Source organism: Arvicola amphibius, chromosome 6, assembly GCF_903992535.2.
Source record: "Arvicola amphibius chromosome 6, mArvAmp1.2, whole genome shotgun sequence".
Classification (NCBI taxonomy): Eukaryota; Metazoa; Chordata; class Mammalia; order Rodentia; family Cricetidae; genus Arvicola; species Arvicola amphibius.
The window spans coordinates 24,100,753-24,122,173 of NC_052052.2; the positions used below are offsets into that span (position 1 = coordinate 24,100,753).

General features: G+C 49.8%; 1 protein-coding gene across 1 annotated transcript in view; it reads right to left on the reverse strand.

The window, feature by feature from the left end:
* The window catches only part of Csmd2 (CUB and Sushi multiple domains 2), a 551,269-nt gene that overhangs the window by 320,002 nt on the left and 209,846 nt on the right, over positions 1-21,421 (reverse strand). Inside the window, exon 5 of the mRNA XM_038333470.1 lies at positions 19,658-19,865. Within this exon, the coding sequence (XP_038189398.1) occupies positions 19,658-19,865 (208 nt within the window). The remainder of the gene's footprint in view (positions 1-19,657; positions 19,866-21,421) is intronic.

Genomic DNA, 21,421 nt, shown 5'->3' on the forward strand with positions numbered 1-21,421 from the left:
TCCTAGAAGTTGCCTTGGTAGTTCTATCCCAACCATAGACAAGTAACAAAGATAATCTTCATGGAAAAGCTGCCTTCATATACCATCCCATTTAACCCTGCCAGTTTAGAATGAGGACACCAAGATTTAGAAGTCAGTTCTTCCGAGGTCACATCTCTTGTAAGTTTGGGTATAAGGTGACCTTGATAAACGGCCTGTGACTCTAAGCCAAGTTTTCATTTTATCTGTTGGACTGAGAATGGGATCTAGGGCCTTGTACCTGCTAGGTATGAGCTCTACCAAAGAAACACATTCCATACAACAGCTATTATATTACAATGTACTATTCATTGTGTGTGTGTGTGCGTGTGTGTGTGTGTGTGTGTGTGTGTGTGTGTGTGTGGTGTTGCATGCATTGGAGTGTATGAGTCCTTTGGTGGAGAAGCCTTGTTAGCCAATTAACTTTAAGAGGTGGGTCCAAGTTAAGGCGTGGCAGGTGCGCTCTCTCTGTTGATTCCCGCAGGGCACAGCTGAGCTTGGACTTCTCGTTCCTGTTTCGTGAGTTTTCCCCTTAAAATAAATAAAAATATAATTATTTTATCCTTTAGCTAGCCTAGTTATTTCCCGAATGGAGCTAACGTCTACACCTTGTGGCTGTGTGCATACATAGAGGATGGAGTTGAAGATGCTGGAGTCTTCCTCTAGCATCCATCTTACTGCGTCGAGACAAGGTCTCCCTGGATGGGCAGCTCTTGCTGGTTTGGCCAGACGAGCTGACCACTGAGTCCCTAGGCTCTTCCTGGCTCAGTCTCTGCCCCCAGTCTTGGAGTTGCAGCCATGCACAGCCATTCCTGGCTGTTAAGGTGGGGGCTGGGGATCTGTGTCCAGGTCCTCAGGGTTGCTCAACAAGTTCTCAGAGCCTCACATCCATTCACTGATAACCCTCACCCTGGCCCTAGGGGGCTAGACTTGGAGAGGAATAAGCCGAGGTTTAGAGAGGCGATAGACTTAGAGAGGAACGAACTGAGGTTCAGAGAGGCGAAGCACCTTGTCCGTGGTCACACGGACCGTCGACATCATTTCCTGCTGACTCACAGAATCCGGATGCTAAGAAAGAGTGACGGCCTGCCGCTCTTCTAAGCAAACATCCCACCCCCCCCCCCGCCCCCAAGCCCATCATCCAGGCTACAGCTCCCACTGAAGGGATCTGGTGGAGTCATTATGACACTCCAAAGAGACAAAGCATTGCAAATTGAATGGCAAAAATCTATTTTCACATACTGATGAAGACATAGCTGACACTGGAAGAGTGAACTGCTCCACAGAAACACGCAAGCCATGCTTTTCTGAAACCGCACACACACACACACACACACACACACACACACCAAAAAACTTGGAGTTCTAGCTTAAGAAAAATAAGAGCAGCTGACTATCACAGATAAAAATGCCCTTTTGCCTAATTGGATGTTTAATAAGGACTCCTAATTAATTCCCCTGAATGGAGAGGTTTTACACTGGTGTTATCGCAACCCCCTTGCTGACGGGGCTGGTTATTTCTAGATACAGAATAATGAATCTTTTCCAGCCAGGCCAGGAGTCGCCAGAGACTTGTCTACTTCCTTGTGAAGGTAATTATTCGCTAAGGCATCAGGGGGAGGGGGGCTGGGGAGGGAGCTGGGTGTGGATAATTACAAGCAGAGGGGTTGGAGGGTTCTTTTGGGGAGCTGGGGAGCCCGCTGTTGGGCAGGGGTTGAAAAGAAGGTTGGCAATCGTGCAGGAATCCCTGGTGGAAGGGGAGATGGCACATCAGTGTCTGGGATGTCATCTCTGTTCAGAGTGAGGCCTGGGGACACTTGCCCTCCTGTGAACAGTGTCACTTGATAGAGCTTGACAGTCTAATAATTGTGAGTCGATTGGGCTGCAAGCCGAAGTCAGGAAGCAAGCCTGTCTGCGACTCTTCTTGGCTGGGTCAAAGGCTGGGCTGTCACTGTCTGGGGACCCTTGTGGCACCACCAAGATGACATGAAATAAAATAGGTTATCTGGACAACTCAGGCCTCAGACCGGCAATGAGGACGACGTCGCTAAATGACACGGACCATTTGTCTACAGTGACAGGGCTCTCCTGAGGAGCAAGGCTGGCAGCAGCTGTCCTCAGCTGTCCCACGCTGGCTACAGGGGCTTCCATCCAGCCACAGCCCAAGAAGGCACCCTGGCACAGAGGCAAAGGGACTGGGGCAGAGGATGTGGGTCTACAGATGCCTTCTCTGAACAGACACATATCTCCAAGATCCGGGGGTCAGGGGTGGGGGAGTGAGGGGTGCAGGAAGAGAAAGAGGCTGGAAGCACAGGAGGGTTCAGACCCTACTTATGAAGTTCTGTGACCTTGAGGGTGTGACCTTTAGGAATCTGTCCAAAATAATTGTTTAACTATGCAAAGGAAACAAGGAGGTGCCTGGCACACAGTAGGTGCTCCACAAACATGGCTCCTGCTTTCTTCCTCACACAATACCGGCTCCCCAAAATATCACGTTAGGGGGCAGAGCTCCTGCTTAGGAGGGAAGTCTTCAGTGCTGTGCTCATATGTAAATGTGTGGACATTTTGTGGTATTAAGTTTCACATTTCAGCAATTTGGGAGGAAGGCCTGCAATCTGCAACCTGCCCTATGACTCCGGCATAACAGGCATTCAGCATCTAGTGGGACTCACCCTTGACTTTCTCCTACAGTCCTTTAGGACAGTTACCAAATGACTCTGGTGTATTAGAGCCACTGGCATGGAGGGACATCCCTTCCTCCTGCTGTGGCTTCTGCCTTGCACCAGCTTGACACTGTGCCCCTGACTCAGCAACCGCAGAGGTTGAAACTAGCAGCACCTTGAACCTGGAACGCATGCTGGGAGGCCTGGACTGGAGGAGGGGTAAGGGAGAGAGGCCAGTTCCTGTCCTAACGCTATGCAAGGTCTGAGGAAGGACAGACGGGATAAAAAGTTGGGCCTGCACAAGGCCCACTGTGCCAAGTGAGTTCTCATAAGGCTACACAAGGGCCCCAGAGAGCAAGCTCACTGAGGACACATGGACTGCTGGCAGTACATCTGGTACTGGAATCCACTGCAATCCACGTTTCTCCAGGCTGCCCTCCTGGGGGTCAAGGCAGAAAAGTGAATTTGGGGGACACAGGAGGAGAGGAGAGAGGTGAGGACTCTAGAGCTGGTCTCAGAGTCCAGAGATGGGGGGGTCCCACCTCCTTCCCAGCTGAGAAAGTTATCAGCTGGGTGACATCAAGCACCCCTCTTTATCTCTTACACCTGAGAACTGCCCCTTAGTGAAGAATGATGGGTTATTCTTTTAAGGGGAACTTCATAAAGTTCGAGAGTAGTGTCCATGAACCCTTGGCCCAGCGTCTCCCATTCACTAGCTCTTGACACAACTCTTGCAGGTGTGCTGGGGCAGGAGGGCAGAGGCTGGGAGAAGCCACATAGACTACACCACAGGGCCTGCTCTGAGGGGAAGGGAGGACCCTGGACCAGCTGGTGTGGGATCTACCCAAGCAGTCAGGTGGAAAACTCAGCCGCTCAGGAGAGTGTGCGAGAAGGAGACTAAGTCTCTAAGGTTAGTTTTCTTTATCTGTAAGATGGCCATGCTAAGGCCTAACTCGAACATGGCAGGAAAAGCTGGGACAAGACAAGGGTGACATTCAATAGACACAGCAGCCTCGATTCAGTCAGAGGCAACCAAAAGATACTGGTCTCTGCTGTTAACTTTAAAAATAAACTGCATGTGTATTTCCGATATATGGATGATGTTTTAACATATGCATGTGTGCAGTGTTACGCATGTGGTTGCTATGGTGGAGGTAACTGGCCTATCTACCAGCTCACAGAGTTAACTGTGCCCCTTGCTCCCTGTGGCATCAGCCAGTCACCAAAGGATGTATACGGATGATCTCAAAAGCAGAATTCCCCACACAGAGGAAGGTCAATACATACAGAGAAAGTGCAGAAATATGGACACACACACACACACACACACACACACACACACGAGGAAGAGAGAATAATAGTTCGTTTCCCAGATGGAGGGGTGGGAGTACATCGGAGGGCAGGAAGCGGCTCCGATATAAATGAGTGAGTGGCCATGGGTGGGCAGTATGCAGGCTACAGTCAGCCACAAGGTTTATTTAGACAGCGTTCATTTATCTTGAGGGCATTCCCACTACCAAAGGGTTCTGAGACTAGGCCTGAGAAGCCTGGTGCCAAATGTCTTCCCATTTGGAGGTGGAAGAAAGAGCCTGCAAGGAGGTCATGGAGATGCTTAAGGTCACAGGCTGCCTGCCAATCTTTCTACCTGTTGGCACGGGGACTCGCGCTGATTCCTGAGGGCTCGCTGATGGTGGGCCAAGTCTGTGCTCTGAAAGAGTTAGTATCGGGAGGAGGGTGTATGAAAAAGGCAAGTGGCTCAGGCCAGTGTGGCGGGAGCCTGAGACCTGGGGAGGTGAGAGAGAGCTGCTTCCAACCTCAAGGAGCCAGGAAGAAAGATACCTTTCTACACAGAGAAGACAAGGGGGTGAAGTCAACTTCAGACGTCCCTGCAAGGGTGGAGACGGTGGAGACCTTCTTGCTCACTGTCCCCCAAATCAGCATGAAACTGACAGGCAAATCTGTTTGTGAAATGTATGAAGAATGGCCTCCAGGAGCCAAAGGGCTTCACTTTAGGTCATAGACGTGCCGGCTCAAACTCAAGAATGAATCATAGCCAAACACGTACGTCAGTCATAGGCCGAGAAATTTGATAATGAGTCCATTTATATGAGGAGGGACTACTTCTCAACGGCGGAACCCATTTTCCTTACTGCTCTGCAGGAGCTCCTCATAGGCCAAGTGGATCTGAAACTTTCATCAGCCTCAGAACTCCCACAAGAGTGTTAAATAAAACAATGTACCCTGGAGCGGGAGAAGTATTTCAGCGGATAAGAGTGTGCATCGGCGCTTGCAGGGGATCTAAGTTCAGGTCTCGGCACCCACTTTAGGCGGCTCACAACCACCTTAACTAGGGATCCAATGCCCTCTTCTGGCCTCCGGGGGCACTGCACCCACACGCACACTCACACCTAGACACATACCTATAAATAACGATTTAAAACATACCACACCCAAGTGCTATTCTGAGAAGTTTATGGTTGTGGAGGCTGGGGAGGAGGGGGAGGGGCAACAATCTGCTTTCTGAAACACCCTTGCTGTCAATTTTCTGAGCAGGAGATTGCTGGGGGGAATTTGAGAAGTATAGTCAGTTCTAGGGGGTATTTTGGAAAGCAGGAGTAAAATCAAGGGGGTGTCTTTGGAAGCAGCTTTGCAGTCCCTGAAAGCTGGGGTATCTGTCCACCTCTTCTCCCTGTACCCTGCCTCTCCCCTAACTGACGGGAGAAAATGAGTTCCTCAGAGGGCTCACCCCCTGCATCAAACCCTTTGATGTTCCTCACATCTCTCCCCCAAAGCTTTCAGGCCCAGGACTTCCACAGCAGTGCACACTGAGACCCACAGTCTCACCCTAGGGCATCCTAACATGGCTGGTGAGGGATGTCGCTTTCTTCCACTGATGTTTCTTTTTATGGTCGTCGGGGCTGCACACCACTGCTCATTCAGTCTGGCCTTTCTTCCTGGCCCTTTTCTTTGGCCCCGAGTCCAACATCGACCCACCTCTCTGCTTTCTCTGCACCATATCTCAGTCATAACGCAGTGACCCACGGAGGAAACCGAAGAGGATGAAGCTCCACAGAGGCCTGCCTGGCTTCTGAGACAGGAAGTAATCCTGAGACTTAAAAAGGGGCCCCCAGCGGTCATCAGGTTCAAGGCTGACGACGATGGAAGTGCGCTCATCCCTCTCCCGCTGCCTTTTCTACTGTCACCCTGGGGTTTGCTGGCAGGAGGCAGAGGGCACTTGAGGGAATCCTGGTGGCACAGGTGGCTGGTAAATTGATTCCTCCCCAAGCCTGGGGCGCAGCAGCGAGCCCTGCTGGTTAAGTCTCTCACTTATTGCCAGCTAGGGGTGCTGGGTCCGAGGACCCTAGTGAAGAACTGAAACGGATGGGGCCACAGAAAATGGCACGAGGCGCCAGACAGCCATTTGCTTAGCAAACTGGCTAATTTTAACCTCTGCCTCTCAGACCAAAATTCTTTTGAAGGGAAAGAATAAAAAAGAAAGTGATATTTAACACATTTCTATTTCTGTGCCAGTGTCCTCTCTCTCTCTCTCTCTCTTTCTCTCTCTCTCTCTCTCTCTTTCTCTCTCTCTCTCCTCTCTTTCTCCCCTCTCTCTCCCCTCTCTCCCCTCTTTCTCTCCCTCTCTCTCCCTCTCTCTCTGTAGGAGCCCAAGTGATTTCTTGGTCAAAAGGTGGTGAGGGGACCATCCATGGCTCATGTGGCCATCAGTCCTCTCCAGCCCTGCCTACCTCTGGGCTGTTTCTGTGTTTTTAGGACTGGCCAATGACTTGCATGATTTAAGATCTTTCCTGGCGCTGATCAGCTTTCTCTGGACAAGCAGTTTGCTGATTAATTATTAATCAGACGGAGTTTAGGAGGAGTAATCAGCAAGAGTCAGTGCTAATTTGCAAATGTCCCCCAGGAAGGTGATTACTTAAAATACTTGGTTGGCGAAGCTCCATGTTAACCTTTGCAATTAGCCACAGGATGCTGAGATGGGCCAGGCGCGGTCCCGGGGCAAACCCAACCCAGAGTCCTACTAAGTGCAAGGACCCGGGGCTTTTTTCTTTCTCCTTTTCTTTCCTTCATCATTTTGCAGGCAATTGAGATAGGGCGGGGGAGAGCACAGGAAGGGCATGAAAAAATACAGATATATCAGTAAGCAAGGTATTGACAAAGGCCTGAAATAAAGTAAGATATGCTAGACAGCTAGTGTCTGCTTGAGGCTGTACGGAAAGGGAAGTTTTCCTGGGCGGGAGATACTTAAAGTGGACTGAACCTTTCAAAACATACAGGTCAATTAAATGAGAGTGGTAGGAGAGAGAGGGAGAGAGAGAGAGGGAGGGAGAGAGAGAGAGAGAGAGAGAGAGAGAGAGAGAGGAGAGAGAGAGAGAGAGAGAGAGAGAGCATGCTTTGAAGAAAGAGGACTTTAAGACTGAAGGAGGAATGGGATCTTAAAGGAGGTGGGTTCAGACACAGGTCCTGCAAGCCCATCTGGGGAGGATGAAGGACAATTTGTAGCTGGGCCATGGTAAGGATGGGGGAGACAGTGAGGAAGGCAGCGGGGTAACCTAGGCAAGGTAGAGCCTTGCTGTGGGATGAGACAGAAAGCCAAGATTCCATCTGGTTTACAAACTAGAACGCTTCCCTTGTTTCCTGGAGAATGGATGCTGGGATGAGTAGAATCGGATCACTGAGCGACACAGAATGGGTTTATCCTTGGAGACAGACTGACGTGGGGAAGGGGAGGGGAGGGAGGGACGGTTATAGTAGGAAGGGGAGGAGAAGCCCAAATTGAAAAGAAACCGTCAAACCCAGTGAAAGCATGGGCAAGCCAAAGGAGACACAAGCACACAATGAACGATGAGCCTGAAAAGAATGGAAAGCTGACACCCGGCCGAACCTGGAGAACATCATTCGAAACACAAAAGAGCACGTGTTCAGCCCACCTCCGTGAGACACCCAGAGGAGTCGGCCTCAGAGGAACAGACAGAAGGGTGGCGGCCACAGGCTGGAGGCTGCCATTTAATGGTTATGTAGTTTCAGCTGGGGGATGGGAGCATGGGCAAGGCTGGACAGGGTTGGTATCCAGTGTCCTTAATGGCACCAAATTGTCCACTTAGTGGGAAGAAAATGGCAAATTTCATGTAATACATATTTCACCACACTAAAAGAGACATCTACTTAGGATGTGTTCATTTTGAGATTCTTTTTGAATATACATGGAGCTCGGAGGGCTGAAATCTGAACGGAGAGCTATTGGCATGCAGACGATATTGAAAACAGATCTGTGAGGTCACCTGGGGAAGATGAGAAAAGGGAGGGTCCTGGGCCCTCTTGGATCTAAGTGAAGAGGCTGAGCCGACGCTGAGCAGTGGCGAAGAGGGATAAAGAGGCACCCAGAAATGGCCATGGTAGCAGACACACGGCGTCCTGGTAGCCAAGAGAAGGAGGCTGTCTTAATTAGGGTTACTGTTGCTATGAGGAACCAAAAAGTAAGTTGGGAGGGAAAGGGGTTATTTCACTTAAACTTCCGTATCGATGTTCATCACTGAAAGAAGTCAGGACAGGACCTCAAACAAGGAAAGATCCTGAAGGCAGGAGCTGATGCAGAGGTCATGGAGGGGTGCTGCTTACTGCTTTGTTTCTCATGGCGCTCCTCAGCCTGCCTTCTTATAGACCCAGGACCACCAGCCCAGGGATGGTACCACTCACCATGGGCTGCGCCCTCCCGCATCTATCACTGATTGAGAAAATGCCTTGCGGGCTTGCCTACAGCCTGACCTCACAGGGATGTTTTCTCAGTTGAGGTTCCCTCCCCTCTGATGACTCTAGCTCATGCCAAACACGTGGCCAGAGAACCCAATCACATGAGGATGGATGAGTGATCGTGGATTTGGCCACCTGGGGTCACTCGTAGTCTTAGTAAGGTCTGCTTTAGTGACAATGTTGGGCACCGGTAAGAAAGAGAATGGTTTCGGCACTTGGCTAGCTGAGAAACTGTGTGTAACTGAGTGGGGTGGAGAAACGGGAGATTTTGTGAGAATCTTACCGGTTTCGGGTTTTAGGTGAGAGACGCTAGCTAGAATGTGGCTGTGTGCTGCTAGGCACGTTCAGAGTGGTCAGGAGATAAGGAAGGATGCAAGACGAGATAAGGTGTCTCTAGCAGGGACAGCTGGAGAGGGTGAGAGCCGGAAACAGGGAGAGGCTGGTTTGGGACAGGGGCAGGATATCTTAACTGTGGGGACACAGGGTGTGGCAGAGGTCACCTCACCAAGCATTTTATCTCTCACCCACATTTCCTGGCTTCCTCAGAGCTAGTATGGACTACGTGGTAATTTCCAACCAATGAAACGAACCAGGAGTAAAGGATATCGTGTCTGGAGTAGAACAGTGAAAAAAGCCTGTGCTGGATTCTTAATTCATCTTCCCTGCCACGCCACTGGAGAAGGTCACATATTCCAGATAGTGCAGTCATCAGATGGGGGAACACTCTTGAGCCCCTGGGTACAGACTCACATGACTCTAAATTACAGACACTTCATCATAGTATTACATGACTGAGTTTTAGGGTCGATGGCTTTTTCTTCTTAAAATTTATTTATTTTATGTGTATGGGTGCTTCATCTGCATATATGTTTGTGCAACATGACTGGACCTGGTGCCTATGAAGGGCAGAAGAAGGCATTGAATTCCCTGGGACTAGAGATACAGATGGTTGTGAGCCATCATGCGGTGCTGGGAATTGAACGCGGGTCCTCTGGAAGAGTGCCCTGAGTTGATGGCTTTCAAATTATAGGGGAGGCAGGAGCTGAGGCTGGGGTGGGAGGCAAGGGCTAGCTGGATCCAAATGAACCTTCTGTGCTTTATCAAGGCTTTGGATTCTGTTCTGTTAGACAACAGAGAATGATTGAGAGCTTTCGCCTGGGGCTCAGAATGTCAGAGCTTCATTTTAATTAAGCCATTCTGATGGCAGTGGGGAGAATGAATTAGAGAGAGCCAAGATGCTGGAAGACCAGGAGAATGGCTATTAAAACCCACAAAGAAGAGATGATGGCCGAATTTGGAGAGTGGCAGCAAGAGCAGAAAGACATATTGTCGGAAGTACGCTGGGAGAGCATAGCCCTTAATTGGATGTGGCTGGTGAGATGGGGATGAAGTGGAGAAAGTCCCAGGATGTGAGATAACGAGGTAGTGCCAAAAACTAATAAAGAAAACAAACTCGGCCTTTATGCAGTCAACGATGAGCAGAGATGGGGCAATCTTGGTTAGAGACAATGATGCCATGTGGCTGGGGCAATGCCCGCCAAGTTAGTGGCTCAATAGTTTGATATTCAGTGGAGAGGTGAGCTAGGGATCCAGCTTTGGACTTCAAAACAAACATATGTGACTGAAGCCTTGATAGCAGGTAAGCTCACCCAGAGAGGATGTTCTTCAACAGGGCAATAAGGCAGGAAAGGGGCCTTAAGGCAATCAAAGGAGAGACGATTGGAAGGAAGGCTTAGGGAGGCCCAAGGAGGACCAGAAAGAGGGTGGTGGGGATATAACTCCAAGGTAGACCATTGCTTAGCATTTGCAAGGCCCTGGGTTTAAATCCCAGTAATGTATTCAACATAAAACAAAGCCAAAAATTAGAAAGAGGAGCCTGAAGGTAGAGAAAGGAGAAAATATCCACTGTAAAATACCCAATATTAAGTATTATAGAACATCTTCCAAGATGGCATCTGAAATGCCTTTTGGAGTCCGTAGTGGGTTTTGTTGAGGGAACAGGTGTTCTCTGATGATGATCTCTGAGTGAATAGGCTCAAGGAAGGCCGAGGTTTGAAGAGGGAAGTAGATAAGGGAAATAACAGGTACCAAAGTCTGGGAACACAGTGTAGACCACTCTTCAAGAAGCTTGGGTTAAGCTGGGTGTGGCAGCTCCTGCCTTTAATCCCAGCACTTAAAAACTTTGTGAACTAGAAGACAGCATAGGCTACATACAAGTTCCAGGACAGCCAGGCCTAGACTGAGACGCTTTCTAAAAAAAAAAACAGAAGCTTGGGTGGCACATGAACTGGACACCAGAAGTCATACCTTCCATGAAGTCTCTCTGTTTGGACCAGTTTCACACCCTCTCTTTCCAAATGACCCAGGTCGCAGAGTTGAACCACTCCAATAGATTATTAAATGACAGTTTTCTACGTGAATCCTACTGCCTCCGTAAATCTCTGAGTATCACACCCTAGCCACTGGTTGGAGAGAAGCTGAGATTAAATTAAATATCTAGGCAGAGAGAGAGAGAGAGAGAGAGAGAGAGAGAGAGAGAGAGAGAGAGAGAGAGAGAGAGAGAGAGAGAGAGAGAGAGAGAGACAGAGAGAGAGAGAAGGATGTGGATGTTCTGGGAACCGGGAAAGAGACTGCAGGAGTCACAGAGGGGAGAAGGGAGAAACTCTGGTGGAATACAGGCTAGATTAAGCAAAGGATGAGTGGAGTGGACATTTCTGGCCAAAAAAGGAAACGGAGACCTTGGACATTTTGAATGAATCAACACTGTTCCGGAAGACGGGACTTGCCAAAATGTGGGGCCTCCCAAGAAGGGCCCAGAACAATTCCTTCCATCTGTCTTAGCTGTGCCGCCAGGCACCTGGCAGCTCCTCGGGAGAGGTTGAGGACAGCATCTTGTTGTCTGTGCCCTTCACAGCCCTGGCACAGGCCTCCTAGCAGATGAAGTAGTTTGTACAAACCTGTTGCATGCCGTCAGAGCCATGGGGGGCAGGCCAGCTGCCCGACTTCAACTTCCCACGCACAGGGCTACAAGCCTCAGCTTCAACAAAACCCCCGTGTCTATGGCAGACGACACAGCACAGCCTTGAGCCCTGCTCCTCTGGGCTCAGCCTTTTGTGCTCTTTCTGAGAGCATGTTCTCATCTGCAGAAGGGAGGAGAGGAAGCCACAGAGCGTGGGAGCTGGGGCCTTGGCCCTGCAGACTGTGCATGCCAGTGGCCTGCTAGGGCACTAATCCTTTCCTATGGCTTGGCTGTGGAGCTTGTAATGCTATTTCCAACTCGAAGAGATGCATGAGATGAGATTTTAAAAGGCTAGTTATTTATGGCCTGGCTCCTGATGGATACAACAGATGCAATTTCATGGGTTCCATCAGAAGCGAACAGCTTCTTGGTACGGCTTAAGGCAGTGGCATGTAACAGGGAAGGAGAGGCAGTGGGGGCATCACACAGCTTGGGGACAGGAGCAGGGTCTTAGTCTCAGCCTCAGCTGGTCTGCTTGCTCACCAGATTCCCTGAGTGAGGCACAGTATCCGTGGTTCTGGACCATCCTCCACTGCTTTCTGGACGTCTCTGCCAGCGTGGGACCTTGCTCCTGCCTAGTTTCTCACATTCAAGGAGGATCAAACCTTAGAAGACACATTCTGGGCCTTGTACAAAGTTCAGAGGCAGTTAGGGCATGGTAATGGTTCCTCAGGCTCCTCCCGGGGCCCAGCAGAAGGGTTCAGCTTCCACCCTCCCCGCAGTGCTGTCTCCCCTGATCCTCTTCTCTTATCATTGGGGCCCGGCTGCTCTTCTTCCCCCGTTTTGCTCATTTTGTTATGAGATTGCACGGGTGCTTGCTGTTCGCTCGCTCCGCAGTTGTTTTGGGATCCTAAGTTCCACAGAAGCACAGGCCTCTATTGTCTTCTCCAGCACTGTGCTCCCAGGGCCGGACCCAACGCCAGACAAGGCACCGTCTAAGAACTATGTAGAGACAGAAAGTCTGCGATGGAAGGAGACTAGTGAGAAAGGTGGGGTGGCCCATGCCAGTGAGGGTGAACATAAAGAGGAGCTGTTGACACTTCACGGCAATCTGACACCAAAGTTGGCTGTGATGACTGCTGAGTTCATTGACCACCCTGGCAGGTCCTATCCCAAAGTCCTGATATTAGAGCTATGAACAGCATGGAGCCTTATTTCCATCCTTGCGGCTTCCTTACAATGAATGCTTTATTCTAGAATGGCCAGCATGTGTTACCTATCTCCTCTACCTTAGCCCCGCCCCTTCCCTGTGCACTCTGTTCCGTATGTGGCCCCCACAGTCACTCATTCAGAGACATGGATGCCCCCTCAACTCCTCTCCTCCATTCATCATCCTTCCTGGGAGTCTCCAGGTGTCATGTAGCCATGCTAGCCTCAGATTCACCACCTATCTGAGGATGACCTTGAACTTCATGATCCTCCCACAGCTACCTCCTGAGGGCTGGGATTATAGATGTGCACACTCAGTTCATTTGAGACTAAAGATTGAGCCCAGGCTTCCTCCACGCTAGGCAAGCACTCTCTCCACTGCGCTCACACCCCAGCCCTACGGTGAGATGTTTTTCAGGTCCTCCCTCCCTACATCAGAGTCAGCGGCCCAGGCAGGTCCTTCTCCGGCCCCAGTGCCTGCAAACAGGTTTGACAGCTGCCTTCTGGGCCTTCAGGTTTGACCCTATTAAAATTCAGAGTATTCTTGCTCCTACGCTTAAGGCTTTCAGTAGCTTTGCACCATCGTGGAAGCCTCTCTGTGAGCACAGGGTAAGGGTCTGAGGTCACACTTCTGCTGGTATTTGGAGCTTCATGCACTGCCATCTTCTTGCCCCACACCTAGCATCTGGTTTACAAGCCCCCAACACTGGGGATCCTTCCATCCTGTTCCAGGTGGTTGGCAAAATCTTATTCATTTTTGGGCTCCACATAAAAACCATCCCTGGGGACACATCACTCAGAGTCTCGGATGCAATGTCCCCACTGATAACTTTTTTGAAGGACAGTCTTTTTTTTTTTTTAAACAATCTTACTTTACATACCAATCCCAGTTCCCTCTCCCTCCCATCCACCCATCTTCTCCCCACCCCACACCTCATCCACTCCACAGAGAGAATGAGGCCTCCCATGGGGAGTTAACAAAGAGGACAGTCTAATGTTCCAATTTTCTATCCCCTGGGGTTAGCATCCTTGGACCCCTCCCTACTCCACTCCCAGTGAGAGGTCTGCGGTCAAGTGACCTGGGTGACTCTGGCCAGTGAGAACAGCTCTGCTTTCAGAGCACGGAGGGGAGGGTATATGATTGAGTGCAATTGTGGTATTGCCTTTGCAGGTACCATCAAAAAAGGTAGGGGTCACACAGACAACCCCTCAAAACAGCCTATCACGAATGTTCTTGGTTGGTCTTGTGGACAACTTACTTGACAGTAAGACCCAATTGCTGAAGACAACTCCTATTTAATTCCCCGCAACATGAGGAGCTCAAGCTAGTGCTGACCTGGAAGCTTCATCCTTACTGGCTAGCATTCACAACACTGGAAGGTGTTATGCATGTTCCTGGGAAGAAAGATAATTACAGTCTTACCCAGCTGTGAACCTGGCAGGCTACAGTAACGACTGGCCTGTCAAGATAAATGCCCACCGGCAACAGAGGCACCAACATTATGGGAGTAACCAAACACTTTCTGATTGGAGTTAAGGCCCATGCTACAAATCAAGGACTTATTCCTGGCATCGTTAATGGAGCAAGAACCTGAGGCCAGCTAGTCACAGGCCCTAGGGAAGAACCTACCACTATCTTTCTGCTAAATGGAAATAATATTAAACTGACTCCTAAAGACATATTGTTAAAAGCATAGATCCGTGCATCTCTCAACCCTCATCAGAGAAGCTTCTTGAGTGGGTGGTGACTGACACAGGAACCCACAACTGGTCCATGTGGAGAGAATAGGCGATTGCAGAGCACTCGGTCCTCAGTGGAACATCAATATCGCATCCCCCGGCCCCAGGCTCAAGGGTCACTATGGAAGAGGGGGTAGGAATGATAGGAGCGAAGGCAGTGGTCGACTACAGTACAACAGAGTTCGCTGGACACGGCAGGGGAGCTGCACACACGAACTGATAGCGACAGTCCTGCACAGGATCAAGCCACACGAAACCCTGGCATGGAGTGGGCCTTAGGTCAGGAAGTCCCACACCTAACTGAGGAGTCAACTGATACCCTGCTGGGAGAAGGGAAGCCCTTTCTCTTTAGCAATGTGGCCCTTGAGAGGCTATCCTTGCTGCAACAGACGGTCCCATACTCATGTATGTACTGGTCACACTACGTGGACTTCAGGTGTTAAAAGGAAAAAGAAGAAGAGAACACATGGAACTGGGAAGAGATGGTGGTAGAGATGGATGGAAGAGGAAGTGGGGAGGGGGTAGGGAGTGTCTTGACCCAAACACATCAAATGCATGCATGAAATTTTCAATAGATTAAAAAAAAAACAGTAAGAAGAAAGAAAGGCACTATGCCCCCTTCCTACTAGGACAGCTAGAACAGGTGGGTGGCAGGGACCTGGTGGAAGGCGTTTTGGCCTGTTCATGGGGAAAGCCCACCTGAAAATGAAATGAATCCATAGGAGAGAGAAGCAGCGAAGGAGAATGGCATCATTTGTTCGCCTTGATCCAGCAACGATTGAAGCCCAGCTCCCGGATGTTTTTAGTGACAGAAGCCAACACATTTACTTTTAGCATAAGTCCGTTGGAAATGGGGTTTCAGTTCTCGAACTGAAAGTCTCTTTTTTTTTTTAGCCCCTGGGAGAACCTCTTTTATACGTCTTAGAAAAATACCCAACATACGATATTGTGAACCATCGAATAATATTCTCCTTCCGGTACTAGCCGTGAGCCCCAGGGTCCAATACAGTGTGAGGAATTAGAAAAACCTTTGCGGAGTGAATAAAATAACTCCCCAGGACCCTGACCTGTGCCTTTGTGTCCTCAGTTTCCAGGAAAGCCTGGTTCATAGAAGGGTCTCGATAAATGGTTATGAAAAATAAATAGGAGTGAGTAACAAAGCACACGAATAATAAAAAGCAACTGTTGGCTGTGAATGAGCAAATAAGCAAATAGGTATTATAAGGAGACCCCCCCCCCCCAGACACAACGCTGTGCACCTTCTGACGCTGGCTGCTTTTACTGGTCCCTCGGTGAAACACCTGGGCAAAAGTCGCCAAGATCAAATAGCTCCATTGTGCTTAAATTTCATGTGTTGAAAGTCCAACAATTAAAATGAGGTCTTCCAAAGGGAGAGAGTGTTGCCCCAAAGCACTGAAACCGACTGCCTTTGAAGTAGCCTAGAACTTCTGTGCTCCTGACTACACAAACAAAAGCAAGGGAAGGAAGGGGACGAATGTAAGGGGACTCTGAGGGTGAGAATGAAGTCTGTGGGGTTCTGGGTCCCTAGCGATGCCTTGCCCTTTGTCTCTCTGAGGCACCAGGAAGGAGCCCGGCAGCAGTGCCCATGTTTAATCTTCTCTATGTCGTCTATAGCATGAACCCCATTTTCAATTGTGAAAACGGAGGCTCAAAGGGGTCATTTACTATCCCGGGATGACATAGCTACTTAAGGCCAAGCATATCTGACTCCCAGGCTTGTCTTCTCCTCATCTAGATGGCCTGATGGAGCTTGAGACAGACTTAACTCTAGAGGGGCTGAACTGGGAGGAGGGGCCACAAAACAGAGGAAGGGGGAAGAAGGTAGGGGTAGGTCCAGAGGTCTCTCCTCGGCTTTCCCTGCAACGATGACCCTATTAGTGGAGAGGCAGTCTTCGCAGCCAACTGGCAAGTAACTTCTCATCTCAATCTGACCCAAAGTCCTCCAGAGACCCAGGCCCCACATATTAACAGACTTTCTTACATCCCCAAGCCCAGCCCTTTGGTGATACCATGGTTTCCTAAAGAGAGCAACGCTGAGAACATTTTCATTTAACGTGATGGAAAGGTGTGGGATTCATTGAGAGTCAGAAGTCAAGTTCACCTACTGGGTAACAGCAGAGCATGCAGAGAGGCCCCTCCTCTGTCAGCCAAAGAACATCTGGTGTGTGTGTGTGTGTGCGCGTGTGTGTGTACACACCTGCGAAAGGGGCGGGGCACTGACAGTGGTATATATGTGGCATTGATATGGAGAGGTATGCCTGGGTACTGTGGCAGCTCATGCATGTCAGGAGTAGCACAGACTGTGCTGGAATTATTCAAGCACAGCCTTTGCTCATGGTCAATCCTCTGCTCCCACACAATGAATGAAGGGCAAGCGGGTCTAAGTCCTAGGACTCTCTAAACATGGTGGGACAGCCCATCTTAGGGCTCACAGTAGTAGCAGCCTTTCCCACAACAGGCACTTGGGGATTCTAGAAGGCCAGTGTAAAGCAGAAAGACCAACTCCACCAAGACGGTGCATGCTGAGGGGTTCTGAGGATGGGCTACCCTGTTGTTTATCCGCAGCCTCCTCCCCACACTTTCATCACATCACCGTGAGGTCACCTAGTGACTGTTACCTGCCTCACTCTTGGCTGCTGGTTTCCTCTGTTTTATGCCCTCCTGTGCTTAGAGGTAGCAGGCTCACGTCGAAAATCGCCTTACTTGGCAAAGCGGAAGATTGCAGTCCATTTCTGCACCAGTCCAGAGCATCCCAATGAAGGGAGACCTTCAGGAAAACCCCAGCATTTTTCTCACTCGGCAGAGGGAAGGATGGAAACTGAGTCAGGCATATTGGACGGCCCCTCTCCTCTGAATCCATGGCAACCTGCTGCTGGGGAAGGGGGTGGTAGGCATGCTCTATCACAGAACTCTCGTCTCCTCTGCAGCTAAACAGATGCCCGTTCTGTCTCTTCTAACAGGACGCAGAGTTCAAGAACACAGCCTGGAATCCCATCTATGCTCACAAAGTAGTCTACCCAAACAGCTTTCTGCAAGCATCTGGGGAGGACAGGGGCAGGAGAAAAAGTTTCTTCTTCCCACACTCCCATCCTGAACCCCAAGCTTATTTTACCTGTGATTGCCAGGTTCATAAAACTCTAACAAAAGATGCATCCCGCCTGACACCTCTAACACTAGCCCTCTCAATAACTAGAATTTAATCTTATGACAAAGAGTTGGGAACGACCTCCCCAGTGACCTCTGTGTAATGTCTTCCCCACTGGGTGACTTAAAGGAATAGACAGTCTCTTTGAGATCTGTTTCAGGGCACGAATTTGGGTAATGTGTAAACTCACAGCTGGTGGCAGAAGCCTTGGGAGATCATTTGGTCTATAGATGACCAACACGCCTGGGGTTGGAAGAGAGGGGGCAGGTAAGGACCTCATTCTTACATCTTTATAGAAGCTGGAACAACAGACCTAATTTAAAAAAAAAAAACCATGCCACAGTCTTAGCAGTGAGAGAAAGACACTGTAGCTAGCTAGCTAGCCACACAGCCATGGGATACAATGATAGAAAGCTTGCTACAGCTAGCTGAGAAGACAGGTTTTAAGTGGGGTTAACCTGGGCTACAACCCCAGCACTATGTGACATCAAGCAAGTAGCAGAACCCCTTTAGTCCTTATTTTTCTCTTTTATCAAGGTAGGGAAATTATGCAACTTACTTTATAGGGATCTTATGAGCATGCAATGAAATTATAGCTGTAAGGAACTTAGAACTGGCCTGGCACCTACAGGTAAAAATGCTCGCGAAAACGCTCAATAACTGCCACTTTCATCATATTCTATTTTGGAGGCCTCTGTAATGATGCAAGGAAAATTTTCATGATTCCATGCTAAGTTAAAAATACATGAGTAGAGATATTCAGATACCATTTTATAATATTAAAATATATAAATAGCCAGCTGGGGGGGGGAAGGGCCAAAGGGGCACATATCATAGTGTTAATCAGTGTCCCCCACTTCTCTCTGTCTTTTCATATTTTCTCCAAGGAGCACAAAGATTGCATTTGCAGGCAGAAGAATGAAGGTTTTAAAAATGAGGCTGGGGCTTCATGGTCTGCAGGCTGTGAAGCTCAGGGGAACTCCAGCTATCCCCCCCACGTCCCCACCACCCCTCACACACACTGCTCAGAGCTACATGATAGACTACTCTACCTTCCATGTGGACTTAACACGCAACTGCCAAGGTGGGCTTCTTTGCCCAACAGAGCGCATCTGGCTCAGAAGGGCTTTTCACCACCATGATAAGGGGCACACAGGAAGCATAGAAACATAGCCTTCCAGTCTTCCTTTTCTTACAAGTTTCCTCTTCCTGCCTGACTACCAACCAATAACTACCCCACTCACATCCTTAGACATTTTCCTCACTGGTTCTCAAGCCCCGACTTCTTGCTTCTTCTGGGATATTCAGCAATGCCCTTCTGCCCCTGTCTTATGTTCTGAGCCATCTCTGCCACAGAATCCACAAAGATGCCCATTCTAGTCTGCCCTACATCTGGAAACATTTCTGCTGGATTCCGACATGCCACAAATGCCTCCGGATATCCTCATCCTGATAACAGAGTCACAGTGTGTCACACAATCGAACACAGGAACAAAGTAAGACTGGTCACACAACAGGCAGCCAGAGTCTTCCCTAAGCCATTCTTAGCCTGCCTGGGCACTTACTAACAGTCTGAGCTGGGAGACACCAACCAAGGATGGATGCCAAGCTCCTATCCTCTGATGCCCTCCCTCCTCCCTGACCCGCTGACATCTGGGAGTATCAGGGATATTCACAAAGAAGAGTAGCCCTCTGGAACAGTTGGCAAGAGGGAGGCAAGATCTTTCATTACTTCCCCCACATCTCAAGGCCCCAGAAGTGCTTGGGAAAGCAATGGCCCCTGAAGGTGGCTGTGTTACCCAGAATTGCAACAAGATTCCACACAGTGCTACCAAGGCTCAAGTCATGAGACCAAGACATTTTTAGCTTTAATTCAGGTTTCTTAACCAAGTTCCATCCTTAAACTCTTTAGCAAGGACACACTTTGAATCAGATATGAAAATCCCTGTAAAAAAAAAAATGCAGCTCCGCTTCAAAATCATGCAGTGATTTCTCATTATGATGAGATGCAAAGACTCCAGGGTTTAAAACAAGCCAGTGGGGGCAGGGAGAGGATGGAAAGGACACCTTGGGCAGCCCAGTCCTCCCCAGCTGCAGAGGCCACAAGGGAAGGAGGGGGGATGACAGGGAACTCACCAGAGAGAGGAGCCTTCGGTCCCAGTGACCTCCAGGAAGTCATAGCCATCCTCCAGCTGGAAGTCAATAAAGACCAGGGCGATGGTGTCCCCAAGCTCAGCCAGAATGGTCCACGTGCAGTCGGCATTGTTGTGATACTCGGCGGGAAAGTGGGGGCTGGAGATGATGCCACTCTGACCCCGCAGGGTTCCGCCACAGGCGTCGTCCGCTACAGAGAGAGACATAAGGCTCCTATGAGTGGTAGGGTCTCTGGGCTCTGGTTTCATGCACTGAGGCAGAAAAGATCTTGGCTTGTGATTGTGTGAGCAATTGTCACAGGTCTGGTCTCCTAAGAGCCAGCTCGCTCTCTAAGGATATAAATAAATAACAAAACATGGTACTTAAATGAGTCAACTCGGGAAGGAGAAACAGAAGAGGCCTCGTTAGAGCTGGGTTTTGCAGGATAAATAGGAGCTGCTCACTTGATAGAGTAGGGGTGGAAGAATGGTTCTTGGAGGAGGGAACCAAATGGCCTCACCTGGATGGTCCCAGGGGAGGGACATCTGAAGGAAGGGACATTCACCCATTCATTCGCCTTGAGAGAGGAATAAGAGAAGAAGAAAAGGGGATCAGAAAGGAGGGGGTGTGGAGAAGCAAGTGGATCAGGGTGGACCATAAGCACTGGGTGCAAGAGCCAGGAACCCGAGTGGGAGGGATGGGCGGTCAACTAGAGAAGCCGCTAAGTCTTGCTGAAGGGTTTGGACTCTGCTTGGTGGATGGAAGGAGAGCTGCGGGGGTGATGAAGGATCTCAGCAGGGAGTCAGAGGCCAGACCCAGAGGAGAAAGACACCCTTGGTGCTCAGGGAGGTACCCGGCTGGTGCTGTGAAGCAGAGGAGCCTGGGCAGAGGAGGGCAGAAGGGAAGGAGGAGAGACAGAGGAAGGAAGAAAGAGTCAGGAGGAAGGGCTCAGGTGGTAATGGAGCCTGGCCAGAGCAGCTGGTGTTCCAGTCGAGAGCTACAGGGCTTGCAGGAAGTCTCGGCCTAGGCCTGGTGTCCAATTGTTTGGCCAGGGTATCCAGGGGATAGGAGGAGGCTGGCCTGGGGCTGAGGGCTTCAGAGCCCTATGTCTACTTCCCTGTATGCTGTGTTCTCCTCAGTTGCCACACTTGCCTCTATGCAGCCTGTCCTAGACCTGGGTCTGCAGGAGTGGGCCTGCTCCTGCCTGTTGACTACTTGGCATCTCCCATGTCCACGGCACACACCTGGAGGTCACCTCAGCTATGGCTCCTCCCCTACATCTCAGCCTGCTCTCCCATTCCCTCTCATAATGGCGGGGCTACATGGGCACAGGAATGCCAGACTGATCCTTTGCTCTCACTCTGTAAAAACCACCCCTAACCCACTGACACTTGAGATCAGGGAACCCCACCCCCCATCCCTAAGTCAGCACAAGCTCCCTCTTGAATCTTTTCACCAAAGTTCACCTGTCTCCCTTTCTGGAATCTTCTCTGTCTTGTTGAGCCTACCCAGTTGCCTCTTAAGCTTCTAGGTCTTTGTCTAAGTGGCACTTTCTCAAGGATCTTTCTAGAAACAACCCCTAGCCCCATCACATACCCCATACGCTTTCCTATAATTACTTCCCACACTTCTTTGGTTAATGATGTTATCACTTAATTCATATCTAGAGGTCAGACTCCCAAAGGTAGAGACCGTCTGTTCTGTGCCCAGCACCTAGCACATTTCCTGGCATGAGACAGGCATTCAACGAGTATCTGGTGAACCAAG